The sequence below is a fragment of the Nilaparvata lugens genome, chromosome 13 (assembly GCF_014356525.2).
Source record: "Nilaparvata lugens isolate BPH chromosome 13, ASM1435652v1, whole genome shotgun sequence".
NCBI lineage: Eukaryota > Metazoa > Arthropoda > Insecta > Hemiptera > Delphacidae > Nilaparvata > Nilaparvata lugens.
The window spans coordinates 20,990,539-21,006,491 of record NC_052516.1 but is presented as its reverse complement, the minus strand read 5'-3'; the positions used below and the strand labels follow the sequence as shown (position 1 = coordinate 21,006,491).

Here is a 15,953-nt window from a genome sequence, read left to right as displayed (position 1 = left end):
CTGAGATATTGCAATTATCCAAGTGCTAATGAATTATAATTATTATTAAACGAAAATTCAATTAAATGCTGTAAATCAACCCGAAGACTTCTGTAACACAAATATTGGCAAATATAGCTGTTTACCCTGATGTGAATATATTTGCAGTAGCAGAATTCTTCTGGGTGATTTACAGCATTTAATTTGGATTTTCGATTAATAATATTTCATTTAACTCTTTATCTTCACTACTATTCATAATTCCAGGTTTAAATGACTTTCTTGGTTATTTGTATCATTCCAACTGAACCATAAGTTCAAAACTTTTTTTTACAATTGAAAATTTAAACTGATTGATTTAATTTATTTTAATTCTAAATTGATTAATATGCAAATTATTATTTTTGCAGTTATGAATAATGAGTCTGTGGCTTGGTTGCTACTATGAAGTATATTTTTATGATTCGATCTGTGCTATTGATCTAAATAAATAAAGTATGTAACTTATAATGAATAAATAAATGAGTGTTCATGATTTGATTTTCTCGAAATATTTTATTTGTTTCCAGAGAGTGCAAGCGGACAAAGCCTACTTCATTGCCAAAGAATTGCTCATGACTGAACGAACTTACCGCAAAGATTTGGAAGTTATCAATCTCGTAAGTGTTATCTTTCAGGCTCAACAACTCACACTCACGCGACTCAGGTTGAGAAGAGACTCGACTCTAGTCAAGATCATATGTTTTAAAAATGGTGACACTCAGACCAGTCGACTCTAGTCTCCGCGACTGTCACTTCACTTCGAGTCTCTTCTCGACCTGAGTCGTGTGAGTTGAGCCTATATCTATAATGTGATAAAGTAAAGAATCGGCTTATATATGGCCTGATAGGAAAATCACGAATGTTGCATCATCGTCTGAACTACTGGACTGATTAACTTGAAATTTTGTATAAATAGATTCTTAATTTAACGAGTGTGGTTATAGAACTATTTTGAATTCTTCAAGATTTCAGTAGGAACTCAACCATCTTACATATTCAATTTGCACCATAATATTCAATTTCTCAATAATTCATTTAAAATTTCAACATTTATTTCATCCAATATAGTACCTTTTTCGGACTATGTGTAACCTTATCTAAATTTGGGTGTGGAATAGCACAAGGCTACCTTATTTTTTCTCTCCCTATCATTTTCATGAAGTACTCATTGTATGAATCAATAAAGAATAAAGAATTGCGTTTCGTTGAAATATCTCAAGATTTCTCTCAAATTTGGGAGAGAAATAGCACAAGGTTACGTTATTTTTCTCTCCCTATCATTTTGATGATGTACTTTTTGTATGAATCAATAAAGAATAAAGAATGGCGTTGCGTTGAAATATCTCAAGATTTCTCTCAAATACTCCACCACACTACATGTTCAATTTTCACCATTTAATTTCTCAATGATTTATCTAATATTGTATTCAATTTCTCAATATTTCTCCATATTAATTTTAATTTAATTTAGCGTATGACAGATACATAACAAATATATAGCTCATGAGTCTCAAATGCCTAGATATACACTGTATATTTACAATTTCTTTGAGATGTTGTGCAGTTTTCAGTCAGGAGAACAAGTTTGTCTGACCGCTATTATTTGCTAGTCCATTTAGCGTTACCCAACGTGCACCATGGAGGCAAACTAGCGTTACACATAAATTTAAGATAAAAATCTGATTGCTGCAACAATTTTGAGGTTAAAGAAGGTTAAAACTCAATTTTCACAGAAAAAACTATTTTCAAAATCATCTTCGCCATTACAAAATTACACCATTACACCATTCTGAGCCAGCCCGGTCACACGATATTATTATTATTACCATTACAAATGTCCAAAATTGCTGCAAATTGTAATGTATCACTTAAAAACAATCCAAATATAAAATTGAAACGTATTATGAGATGATAATAAGTAGGTAGCACGGGTTAACTACCAGTATTAAATCATTATTTCTCCCTATACTCCACCATCTTACATGTTGGATGTGCGCCATTTTATTGAACTGTATTTGCAGTGGTTCCGCGACGAGATGAGCAAGGAGGGCGAGGTGGAGGAAGTGGAGGGGGGAGTGGCGGCCCTGTTGAACATGGTGGATCCCCTCCACGACGCACACTGCATCCTACTCAAAGACATGGAGCTGCGACTCGCCGCATGGGACTCCAACCCAGGCGTCACCGACATTTTCGCCAAGATTGTCCAGTATTTGCCGGTCAGTATTCACTAGTGCTAGTCTGTTTTTCTTAATTATTATGCCGCATCTACAATGGCCCAATGAAGGCCAATATCGACCAGCGCCAATGTGTGGATGGGTGGTTTGCCAGCGCTGGCCTTCATTCACCTACGTTGGGTTACCAGGCTGGGCCAACATGTAGATGCGCCATTAAAGAGAATGATCGAGAAACTAACGATAAATTGAATTAGGTTAGATTTATGTATTCATATAAATTGCTATATATGCTGCTGGTTCATACACTTTTCATAAAGGATAGCAGAACGCATTAATTTATCCACAGATAAATTCTACTACAGCTTCAAGCTAAGCTTGCTATCCCTGAGTTGAGAGTCCAGTCATGTTCGACATTTTTGTTCGTCCCCGGCATAACCATACTCTTAACACTGGATGAATACCCACTAAACTGTCCAGTGTTCTACCTCGAATTAAAACTGGCATCATTACAAAGATTAATAATTGCTTCAGTCCACACATTGTATAATAAATATTTTATACAACGCCATGTGGAGCACAGATAGTCTGCATCCTCCCACCTTAATGTACAATACCTAAGCGACGACTGTAGCCGAGCTGTATTTACTCCCATTAGTTATTGCTACAGCTTCTATAGTCAACATAATAATTATAGACTATACAATAATATAATAAAAATTCACTACATCTGTTAGTAATTTAAATAGACTGCAGTCGTTGCTTAGGAATTTGTACCTCAAGTGAGTCACTATGTAAAAGAGGTGTCTCCTCCATATAAAACTCAAAGCGGACAGGAGGCGCGCCGCGCTGTACTTATTCATTTATATATTTATTTATTTTTAAATTATCATTAGCATCAACGGAGGACGGTGCGCTCCACGTAAAAGCATTCTAACTTACTTGATGCTAAAGTATGATGATATATATTACTTGATGCTTAGACGCTAAAAGTATTCAACCAGATGACTACATTTGCGAGGGTGGTGCGACGTGCCTCCTGCTTTAAGTTTAACATGGTTAATTCAACAGTTTTTCCTTTTGCTAGCTAAATTGTATGATGCTGACGGTTATTTGTTTTGTTTGTAGTTGTACAAGCAGTATGTCGATGAACACCTGGAGGTCCTAGTGCAGCTGGATTCGCTCTTCAGAACCAATCCGAAATTCGAGCAGGTTTACAGAGAGTTCGAATCCAAAGTCTGCTATCTGCCTCTCACAGTTTTCGTGCTGAAACCACTGCACAGGTTACTTCACTATACGCAGCTCATTGAAAGTAAGTTTAACCTTGTTTGTACGTATAATTATCAATTAATCTTAGTTTTAGATATTAAATCTTGTTTTCATATAATACAGTTATTTAATATAACTGTAATTAATAGGTTTAAATATAATGCTATTATCACTTGATTCTGGCTTGCATGACGTTTAACCTGGTTTTAATATAGTACTAGAACAATAATTATCACCTAATGTTAGTTTAGGAGGTTAAACCCAGTATTAATGTATCACTAGTACAATCATAACTTAATCTTAGTTTTGGTCGTTGAACCTGGTTTAATGTATTACTGTAGTGGGATTCAAGTCTTTGAAAATGATTTTTTTTTCAGTTTCCACCGCTATTCAGATAGGCTGTGATTCAAGTTATCTTGTTAACATCAGGTTGCACAAAAGTTTCTTAACTTCTGATCCCTTTCCTTAACTTCTCTGATATCTTTTGGTAGAGAGTTAGTGGGGAGGATATTTTCAATATTCTTTCCGAAGAAAGGACATTGATATGTCCAAAGCTCCGCCAATTTATGCAGATGCATAACAATATAATTATCTATAGTTATTATATTACAAATTACTTTTTCATATCATTTACAGTTCAATCATTATTTTCTTAGTCTATATTATGTAAATTCATCTATAATTTTGCTGTATTGTAAGCTATTGTATATAAGTGTATAAGCCAGTATATATTGTAATCTACATAAATAGAGTAATCAATCAATCAATCCCGATTAAATGCCACGAGAACCAATCAGATATGCCTTCTTATCAGAAAGACCTTCTCTGTTTGGTTCACATGGATTTGGTAATGGTTAAAATTTAACAAGCTTTTTTGCAACCGGGCCTAAGTCTGATATTTCTTGTCAATTATTGTTAATTATGATAAAATCCATCTGAGATGTGTTTTATTCGTCAAGAAAATTTATCTTCTCATGATTTGATAATAATGTTCATAGTTGAGTTGAAAAATTATGTTAGTCCATAAAATTTCTTCCTAACCAACTTCCTTCCTTGGCCACAGTGTGGATTTTTAAGATAAAAAAAGATATCTGCTGATATTATAACGTGAATCTCACTATAGAAGGATCATTCACTTTGATCTGATCATCTTCTCAAAAAAAAGATCAATCAATACTTGATGATGAGCTATGTGATTCTAATAACTTCAACAGTCCTTCATACCTTGGATTTCTACATTATTTTTAACATAATTTCTCCAATTTCATTGCAGGACTGGTTTTATACTACGGTAGACACCATCCTGAGTTCCAGAACTGCGTCAGCATACAAGAGAAACTGGATGAAGCAACCGATCTAATGATCAACGTATTAAGGCAATCGGTGAGTCTCCAAATTATCATTTCAATTAATCACTTTTCATCAAAACATCATTATTTATCTACGATTTTATAGTTTTAAATGATACAAACCGCATTTAACAAGATATTTGTTTATTCGATCAAAAAATCATTGCATAGTGTCACTTCAAACTGAATCTCAGTTTAAACGGGATACAAACAGCATATTTTGTTAAATATTTGATTATTCGATCAAAAATTATTGCATAGTGTCAATTTTAAACCGAATCTCTGTTTAAACGTGATCAAATCAATATCAAATCTTGTTTGTTATAATGTGATTCATTTTGAGATTGAACCACCAACTGATTCAATTCAGTTCAACCATCCAACCAACCATCTCTGGATGTTTACACAGGCACTTGTCTTGGAACAACCGTGTAAATTATGTGTTGAAGAAACTCTCAAAAGGGCTATTTCTTATCAGAAGACTGAGCACATGTATAGGCGTTGATCCTGCTCAAGGTTTACTATGCTCATGTCCAGAGCATCATGTGTTATGGTGTACTGATCTGGGGGAATATTAAAATCCTCCTACAAAAGAGGATACTGAGGTTTCTATGCAATGCATCGTATCGAGGGAGCTGTAGACCTTTATTCAAGTAAATGAGGGTGATTACCTTTCAGCTCTTTATGTGTATTTTTCGATTGTATTTGTGCATTCCAATATTGAAATATTTGATGTGAATAGGGATGACTATGTTTATGACACAAGAAACCGAAACAGTTTGAGAGTTCATAGGTATCAACATAGCTCCTGTCAGAAACTCTTTCCTTATATGGCTGTGAAACTCTATAATTATCTGCCTGTTTTTATTAAGACTTTGAGCAAGACATCTTTTAAAATGAAAGTTGAGAAAATTTTGATAAACGAAACATCATAATAAAGTAACTGACTATTTCTCTATAAATTGGAAAACTTATACATAAACAGTATCAAAATTAATGTATGTACTGTATTATTTCTGTCACTGTTCAAATTATATTTTATTAACTTGATTCTATGATACAAGTCAAATCTAGACGTTTTGTGTTGTGACTTTGAAATTTTGTACATGATTTGACCGTGCATTGTTGAAAATATCCTTGTCAATAAAGCAATTTCTATTTTCTATTTCCACTGCGCAAACGGTTCTTAATCTAAATTGAACTGCCCTTAACTAAATGTAGCATTATTTTGTTTTCAGGAGAACTTTGTGCAGCTGTGTGAGTTGCAGAGAGACATGACCGGCTTCGAGGGTCTCGCCACCACTCAGCGGCAGTTCATCAGACAAGGCTGTCTGTCCAAGTTCTCCCAACGCAAGGGCTACCAGCAGAGAATGTTCTTTTTAGTAAGTAGTCCTAGTAACCAATCTCAATCCATACAATAATAATTCAAATTCGAATTTATTTCCTCCAAGAAAAAATTAAAAGAACAAGATGCAATGCAAATATAAAATAAAATACAACTTCTTAAAATACCATACAAAGTAGATCAAATCAATTGATAGTGATGCCCACATGAGCTCTAGGCTAGTGCGTGGGTAATGAGGTGGATGATAATGAGAGATGAATGGATCTACAGTTTTAGGTGGGCTCCGAACCACCGGGAATTATTTTACAACTCATGAATCATATATAAAAAACATTTATTGTTGAACAGGGCACTAAATGTTCCTTACACTCGAATACAATACATAGTGGAGAAACTACTGGCAAAAGTATAACTTGACCGCCAGTGGGAATCTTATAAATAATATAAGATTGTAAAAAATGAGCTATCCAGAGATTGTCAGTTTGGTGTAAGGATAAGCATTCCTAACTAGCAATTAGGAGGTACCGGGTTCGATTCCCGAGCTGACAGATATGTTTTGAATAGTAGCGCTCATCGAATTTCCATGTAGCTGTTTAACCCGTTGCCAATATTTTCAGTAGCAGAAGTCTTCGGGGTGATTACCAGCATTTAATTGGGATTTTTGTTTAATAATAATAATTATTGACTCGGTGATTTCCATCTGTGAACAATAAGATTGTTGAAATCTCTCATGTTTCATTCAATCTCCATTCTTATTTATTACTGATGATTTTTGTTTCAGATGTCCGATGTGCTGCTGTACACGAACAGGTGTGGTCACATGTTTGTGGTCCATGGGCAGTTGCCGTTGAGGGCGCTTATGGTGCAGGAGAGAGCAGATACACCTATGACCAACTCTTTTGTTATTTATGGAGGAACCAGGTAAATCTTACCACTATTATCTGAATATTTTCGAATTTAATCTACATTATCAATATATGTAACTATCACAAGAAAAATAAAGGAAAAATATACAATCTTATACGCGAAGTAATAATATATTACTGGTCAACATATTTGTATATCCTATTGGTAGTTAATAAAATTTATTTCATATTGTTTAATTACTGTAATGGTGACGTGATATACCAACGGGTGTCTCATGTCAAATAAATCTTTGGCCGTATAATATACCGGGAGATCAAAAAGTCTCTCCGCATTAGCTGCGTGGTGAAATATTGTGTTCTGTTCAGAAACCCCTTTGACAAGTTACTCCCCCTAAACAAGGAAGGCACTCTCAACATCTATTTTATTGAATGCAAACGTACGTTTAATAAATCAAAACCCTGTTGTTGTTGTTATAAATACTTGCTTTTGAGTGAGTGATTGAGTGTTTTTTTTTTTATAAATTTCACTGCGGTGATCAAAAAGTCTCTCCGCAGTAGCCGCATAGTGGCATAGTGAGGGGCTACTATTATCTATCAGGAAATAAAAAATCAGGCTTTAATATGTTGAAACAGGTTGTGAATAAAACTTTTTTAAAGGGTACTTAGATTTTTTATTTCTTGGTTAAACAACTATGAACCTGACTGTGCAATGTGGCCCCAAGTTCTCATTTGCAAAATTATAAAAAATGTAAACCTGGTTTTTATTTTCTATTTTAGGGTATTAACAGTAGCAGCTACCAGTGCAGAGGAGAAACAAAAATGGCTGGAAGAACTATCTCAGGCGATAGCGGACAGCAAACAGAATGAAGCCAATGATTCAAGCAAAAACAACTATCTTAGTCTCAAGTCTTGCAGTGAGTTATGTTTCTCAATCCTATCTATCTATAGTCAATCCTATTCTATCATCCTATCGTATTTAATTCACATTGTCTGTCAGAAGACAAAGCAAATAGCTCTATCATTTTCCAACTCAGCACCGGTGCCAAATTGTTTCTAAACTATATAGAAATAATTCAATGAAATATTACGTATTTCATATCAATCATGCACTCTTAAGTGATAAGTGAGTGTAATTTCGTTATTTCATTTGGGTTTTAAACAATCTAAACCCAAAATTCATTGTTTATAAGTGTTTGCACTGAAAATTGGACTCAAATTCACAGATGAATGCAACATAACCTACTATTTTTTTGGACTAGTGTATGAATCGAAATTTGGGAAGGTACAGTTTTGGGCTGTGCCTGTTGGTCCCTCTCCAATCATTTTGATGAATTGTGTTTTGTTTATAAAACTAAATAATGCTGAAGAAATTTTAATATTTTTGATTGTAAAAATTAATTTTTATCAGTTGGAAATATTATCACGGAACTGGATGAATTATATCATATGGAATACAGATTCAAACATGAACTGAGTTTGTTAACATTTCAAACAGGTGACATCAGATACTTGTGGATGAGAAAACTGCGTGAGGTCCAATGTTCACAGAACTACTAGTATTTTTGTGTCTATGATTTAGATCACTGCATTCTATGTTTGTTTGTTGGGTAGGTTTGTAGGGTTTTGTTGTGAATTTGTAGGTTCGTCGGATGAGGTGATGGACAAGTGTGGGCAGAGCATAGAGGAGGCCAACAGCAAGGTGTCTCCACAGCGCAGCAACACCACGGTGCATGTCTGCTGGCACCGCAACACCTCCATCGGCATCGAGGACCAGCTCAGAGCTGTAGAGGTACATACACATTACCACATGTTTAGTTCATCTCAATTCATGCAACATAAATAGTTTATTAATTTTTATTTATTCAACTTCCAACGTTACAACACCAATTTTACAAATAAAAATAACTATACAAAAAATATAAACAGGACTTGTTCTTCTTGTTAGGGTGCCTGTCTGTTACGAACGTTGGCGATCATTGTGGCTATTATTACTTTGTTGGTTGCGTTCCGGAACAATTGAATGGAGATCTTTCCGAACCATGCTCTGAGGTTGGCCAACCAGCAAATTCTTCTCCTTCCTGGGGCTCTCCTGCCTTCTATTTTCCCTTGCAAGATGCTTTGCAATATTTCGTATCTCATAAACAGGACTACGGTACAATATTAGTGATAGCATTAAAAGATATATCATTGTATAGGGCGTTCATGTTCCAAAATTCAAGCCAATTTTTCGTTAACTGTCGACTACTGTCTATTACTGTTTTGGACGGGCGAGAGTGTAATAACGGCACAGTATGAGAGACTATCAGCGTCACATTGTTTCACGAAAAATAACTACCAGGACTATCAGCTTGAGTTAACAGTGAAATTTGGAACATAAACGCCCTATATCATGGAATATCTCATTATGCTATCTCTTCTGTATGATAGTAGCATCCACTGGAGAGGACCTCAGTTCATAGTGATCTCATTTCGTCGAGTGTATATTTTGACCATTTCTCAAGATACTGAGATTGGTGGGAAGTTGAGCCGTTCAGATTATCAAGTCTCACGGCATCATGTTTTCGTTGGAGGCGGGTACACAGTGAGCTACACACTAGCTCCCACTCAAAATAGACATGCTTAGTTAATCTTCATTCATTAAACATAAATAGTTGATTTATTTTTCATTCATTCATTCATTCCTGCGCTCAGGTTTTTACCTTTGCAGGGAGATATTTCTTCATAGACTGATGTAATATTTCTGTTTCTGTGAATGTATTTTTTGAGGAAATAAATTTGATTTGATTTGATTTGATTTATTCAACTTCCAACGGTACAGTATGCCTTGTAATGTTACACATTTCAAAATAGGCCCTCAAAATAGATTATGATTCAAAATAGGCGCTCATAACCATTATTGATAATAATTTATAAATAAATAAATAATACATTTATTATATAATATTCAATGAACCTAAGAAGAATAGACATTCAATTTATAGGTTAGAGGGGAGCAAAAACTATTGATTTGGAGATGTACATGTGGTTGACTTGTGCTTTCAGAATAAATCTGTTTCAAACAAAGATATATAGTGAGTTCATTTTATGTATTTAGTAATGTGATGTGTGTTGTGTCAGATGGAAATTGACACAGTGCAACCTATAGAAAAACAGCTATAGAAAAAAATATATAAGCAAAAGGTTACCTTATTTTTTTCTCTCCCTATCATGTACTTATTGTATGAATCAATAAAGAATAAATACAGTATAATATTAGTGATAGCATAGAGAAAATATAGCATAAGAATATATCCCATAGTATAAGGCGTTTATGTTTCAAATTTTCACTGTCAACTCACGCCGATAGTCCTAGTAGTTTTTTTGGTGAAGACATGTGACGCTGGTAGTCTCTCATACTGTGCCGTTCTTATACTCTCACCTGGCCAAAACAGTAATAATGGACAGTGTTCGACAGTAATCAGCTTGGGTTAACAAGTATCGGTTTGTAATTTGGAACATAAACTACCTATACCATGAGATATCTTCTTATGCTATTTTTTCTGTATGGTGATAGTGACATAACCTACATTTTGATTTGGACTGTACTATAAATTCAAAAAGGGACCATTTTGAACATAAGCCTTTTGTGCCTTCCCATATAAGTATATTGTTCAGGAATGAATGGATATAGGAAAATTAAAAAAGCAAATATGAATAAAACAAGAAAGCAACGAAACAAAATACATGAAAAATACAGTTAACAGGAGATAGATCATAAGTGAAAACATTTTGAAAAAGTAACGAAAAAATCAAACAACAAACAATATTCAACATGAGTAACTTGAAACACAATAAAAAACTATTAAGTACCGTTTATTTCATTACAACATTCAATTTCATGGCCGATGAAGAGTTGAAACTAGTAATTTTGCAATGAAATGTAGGAAGGGTACCCGATAGTTTTTTATTGTGTTTTAATAATCAGTAGCCCTAAAACGAAGAGTGAGCATAATAATTATACTTGTTCATATAAAGCTCTGGCCATACTTATCATGCAGCGATCCAATCCCACTCCGATCCGATCCTATGAAGACATGTTACAACATCACACATGTTACACATCATGTCTGTCATATGATCTGTCCCACCAACATCACACAGAATAGGATCGGAACGCTGCACAATAACACAATGATATTTAAGTGTGGTCCGGACTTTACTGATAGCTATGTAAAAAGGGGAACTATGAGCTATGGTTATGAGCTGATTCGTTGGCGAGCGAATAAACATTTTAGTTTTATGGGATAAGCTTTACACGTATATTGAAAAGTAACCACTTAAAATTGAATGACAGAATTAAATAAGGAAGAAATGCCGGATTTTAATGAGTATTGATACTCTTGTAATGGGAACCTAACCTAATCTATGAAGATGATTGTCTCATTTTTTACGTTTCTGTTTTTGTCCACTAAACTGGAATTCAGTTACTATTTACCGGTTTCCGTGATTTAATACGTCATTGTAAGATTATTAAAACTCATTTTTCTTCAATTTTGATCAACTTCATTTTCAGAACCAACTTAGCGGCTATCTTCTGCGAAAGTTCAAGAACAGTAACGGTTGGCAGAAGTTGTGGGTGGTCTTCACCAACTTCTGTCTCTTCTTCTACAAGACTTATCAGGTAAGTCTTTCTCACTCCAACAGACAACTTAGTTTTTGTTGTTTTAAATAGGAGACGGTATTGACAGCATGTTCCTTGGTTGTAGTTGTTGAGTTTGAAGTTGATATATTTAGATTGTTTTCCTCCTAACATGATTTAACATCATGAACCCTGGTGAAAGGATTGAGTTTATTACTAAATAATTTGTAATTGAATTGAAATTTCATGGCTTGTGTACCAGTCAAGCTTTAATGTATATCTTTTCGGTTGATATTTACTAGTCGATGAAGAGTTGAGAATTGGAGTAATTCCTGATTGTAATTTCGAAAAAAATGTTCTATTGGTTACGATCAATAGAATTTTACTTTTGAAATTCTACTAATGTTTTGGAACCAAAATTAAGGATGTAAAACTTGGAGACCGATGAATTGTATTTGGTCTGAACATCAACAATCAACGGAGTGAATTTTGAAATTTGCTATTACATTGATGGGTGAATTTAGAAATTTGTAGTTCGTTTCTGGAGAGATATGCTTACAGTTTCTATAGAAAACTCGGCTACTGTATTCTATTTACATCATTATTACATAAAATTATATTCAATTTGTGAAGTTTATGATAGTTTGATGTTCGTTTGATATAAGGCTAGAATCGATATAGATATCTCTTAATTTTAATTCGAAAGAAGTTCCCAAAAAGTAATTGTTAGAATAGTAAATTATAATAATGATTGAAAAGTTTTAAAATTTATTCAAACGTTTGATCATGAATTTTCAGAAAAAAGTTTGAGATAATCTTAAAAAGATTGTTAATAGAATGATAAATGTAGAATAATTAGTAAGAAAAGCCTGAAAAGTTACAAAAATTATTTGAAAAGTATCAAGCGTCATATCTCCAATCTTTTGAGATTTTAAAACATCAAAGCATTAATATAATAAAGATTATAAATCTTGAAATAAGTAAACGAATTGAATTCAGTTGTAGTTTGTATTGGTCCTTTAGACATTTAAATTAGAAAAACTTTTCATCTAGATTTTTTTCAATATCCTGCATTTTTCCGCATGGGCTATAAATGGTAATGAAGCATGATGTAGTGGAATCGGTTATCAAGTATTTATATATTTTGGGGAATAGAAATGTCGATAAAATGGAACATTTTTCTCATTCTCGAGTACAATAGGCTACCACAAAATATATAAACTATCAAGTGCAAACAGTATAATTTTGTTTATTCTACTTTTTAAATTTAAATAATTAATTTGGAAGATATCCGGCTGTTTCTCATATTCCAATTTATTTATTTTTTTTAATACAATTATTTCAATAAAAATAGTATACATATTATTTTAAAATCCCTGTAGCTATTAGATATTTGAGGGATATTAAAAATATAAATATATTATAATTTACTAGGCTGCAAAATCATTAACAAAGTAAAGTAAATTATTGTAATATTTTTGTGAATCAATAAATATGAATATTAATATCAATTAGATATTACTCGTTCTAAAAACATGGATAGAATTTAGTTACAAGCTTTGAATTTGTTAATTGGCAGTTTTGGAAGCTGCTTTTGAGAACTTAAATTCGAATGTGATACAAAGTACGGGTAATTTAAAGATAGGCGATTGAAAACAAATTAATATCTTATAAACAGAAGCAATCATCTAATTCTAAAGATTAATAATATTTGAACCTAATTTAATAAAGAATCTTCATTTCAGATACTTTCAAGCCTCAACTCAATTTTTTCCAAAATGTATTTTTCGGCAAATAAAATAAACATGATGGCATGTCTCGCTGTTCTATGTGGTATAGGCCTAGGTTATGTTATTCAAGAGCATGGTGGTTAGAACATTGTTTTTTCTTGCACGGCCTCATGTGGTTGTATTTTTCATTAGTGATGATTTCTTGGGCTCTAAAATTAGGTGTCTTATTCTTGATATTTCTTGTTTCTGAACATGATTTGTTCCAAATAATGATCAAATTTATGTATTATTTCCATTTTATAATTCATCAAAAAGTGTTATAAGAATGAATATAATTCAGTTTCCATGAATGAGAAATTTTCATTTTTGTATAATTTTCAAGTGACAATTTATTATTGTTGTACTACAAAACAATAACATTTGGAAAATCCAGTATATTTCAAACTTGAATAAAAAAACTAATTTCAATCTAGATTCAAAGTACAAAAGCTATACATTCATTATACCTATCTTTTTTGACAATTTTTCTCAATTTTTTTGTTGAAAGTTTGGACAATTACGTCGTCCCAAACACGATTCCTTTTTATCCTCTTCAGTCTGAATTTTTCCTAGCAATTCGAGCATTACTGTATTTCACAAGTTTTATTTGGTTCTATTTATGTGTTTCATTCCACAATTTTAAAACAATTTCAAATTCTATTTCCAAGTATGGTTGTCACAATGAATTGTGATAATAATTGTCAATTATAAGAATAACTTTTATTATAATTATATTACTAAATCAATTTAGTTCAGAAGCAAGAAATATGTGGTAGGTTTTGGTAGCATGTAGTCAGAAATCTTTTCTAAAAAAAAACCTCTTCGATACATTCTTACATATAACTCACACATCTCTCTATTCATCAATTCATTTACATTCCGTGTGGATTCACACAATTCATCTTGTTTTTCTTGTGTGAATTATGTCATTACCTCAGTCTTCGTCTTTATTTTCTAGCAATTATTATTGTTTTCTTCATAGTTCCAGTATACTTTTTATCATACAAAACCAAATGCTCTTTACAAAGGGAAAACATTGAAACTTACTACTCATTGCCATCAGATTGAAACCATAATTAGCAAATATAATTTGAGATTCAAGATTCAAATGAAAGTGGTTTAAAGGTTATAAGATGTAATTTCTTATCGCATTGATTCCGGATTAGTAGAACAAACTTAGTGAAAGAACTACACTATCCGGTGTGGTTCTTTTCTTTAAAACTTGTATCAATGATCCTTCGTTTTTACCACAGGAAATGTGGTTGATTCAATGAAGCTCCCTCATTGAACTGTTCATTGCCTGTAAAAAAGAAACGTTTTAAATATGATTTAATGGTTTTTTTTTCTAGGTGCAAGTATGTTTAAAAAATTAAACCAAAAATGACATTCATTTCTTGGAAATCAATTTAAATTACAAGTAAAATAAATTATTAACTAATATTAGCCAATTGCTGTGGCTCAAAGAAAAATGCGTATCATCTTGTTTTTTCCACAGATTCTTTTTTACATTTGATCATGATTTCACTGCCTCTACTGAACGTTAAATAATATCCAAAGCAGTGTATGATTACCAAAAGTGGAGAAACTAAGTGAAATCAAGTAATCTTGGTTTTAGTATAAGATGAAATCTTTTTTCTTTAATAATTAATGAATATCAAGTGGAATCCACCTATAAACTTTTTATCGTAGTATTTATTTATAAAGAGGTTCATTGTTTCAAGAACTGTTGTTGATTTTGAAGATAGAATCACTATCTTCAAATTAATTTCTGGAATCAAGTGTTTGTGGGCTTGAACCTCCTCTACGACTCAAATTCAACCTGCTTTTCACTTCACTTTGATAAGCTTCGAGATTTAGTAAGCTATTGACAAATTATGGGGCCTAGTGAACAATTTTCTATTTTTTTCAATAAGAATGAATGTAAATAACTCGTTGACGAGAATCATCTTAGTACTTGTTAACAAGTAAATACAAAAAGTAATCAACAAGTACTCATCTTAGTACTTTTTAAAAACTCTTTCATCAGATTGAATCAGTCAATATTAAACTATTCGAAGAAAATCTTACATTACCTTTTTACTGGCAATTGCAATAATATCTCATTTGAATCAGTTGTGATCCATTGGATGATTGGTTGAGTGAGCTTTAGTACTTTTTAACAATCTTTTATCAGATTGAATCAGTCAATATTAAACTATTCGAAGAAAATTTTCCAGTACTTATTAACTGGCAATTGCAATACTATTTCATTTGAATCAGTTGTGAATCATTGTTCGAGTGAATTTTAATACTTTTTAACAACTCTTTTATCAGATTGAATCAATCAATTTTAATTTATTCAAAGAAAATCTTCCAGTACTTTTTTACTGGCAATTGCAATACTAATACTAGTATCTCATTTGAATAAGTTGTGATTCATTGGATGATTGGTTGAGTGAGCTTTAGTACTTTTATCAGATTGAATCAGTCAATATTAATCTATTCAACGAAAATCCTCCAGTACTTTTTAACTGGCAATTGCAACACTATTTCATTTGAATTAGTT

At 32.6% G+C, this 15,953-nt stretch overlaps 1 protein-coding gene across 1 annotated transcript in view; it reads left to right on the top strand.

The window, feature by feature from the left end:
* The window catches only part of LOC111053467 (FERM, ARHGEF and pleckstrin domain-containing protein 2), a 49,361-nt gene that overhangs the window by 21,194 nt on the left and 12,214 nt on the right, over window positions 1-15,953 (top strand). Inside the window, exons 4-12 of the mRNA XM_039440065.1 lie at window positions 549-638; window positions 2,043-2,237; window positions 3,321-3,504; window positions 4,735-4,844; window positions 6,049-6,192; window positions 6,937-7,076; window positions 7,799-7,935; window positions 8,662-8,810; window positions 11,574-11,681. Coding sequence (XP_039295999.1) covers window positions 549-638; window positions 2,043-2,237; window positions 3,321-3,504; window positions 4,735-4,844; window positions 6,049-6,192; window positions 6,937-7,076; window positions 7,799-7,935; window positions 8,662-8,810; window positions 11,574-11,681 — 1,257 coding nt within the window. The remainder of the gene's footprint in view (window positions 1-548; window positions 639-2,042; window positions 2,238-3,320; window positions 3,505-4,734; window positions 4,845-6,048; window positions 6,193-6,936; window positions 7,077-7,798; window positions 7,936-8,661; window positions 8,811-11,573; window positions 11,682-15,953) is intronic.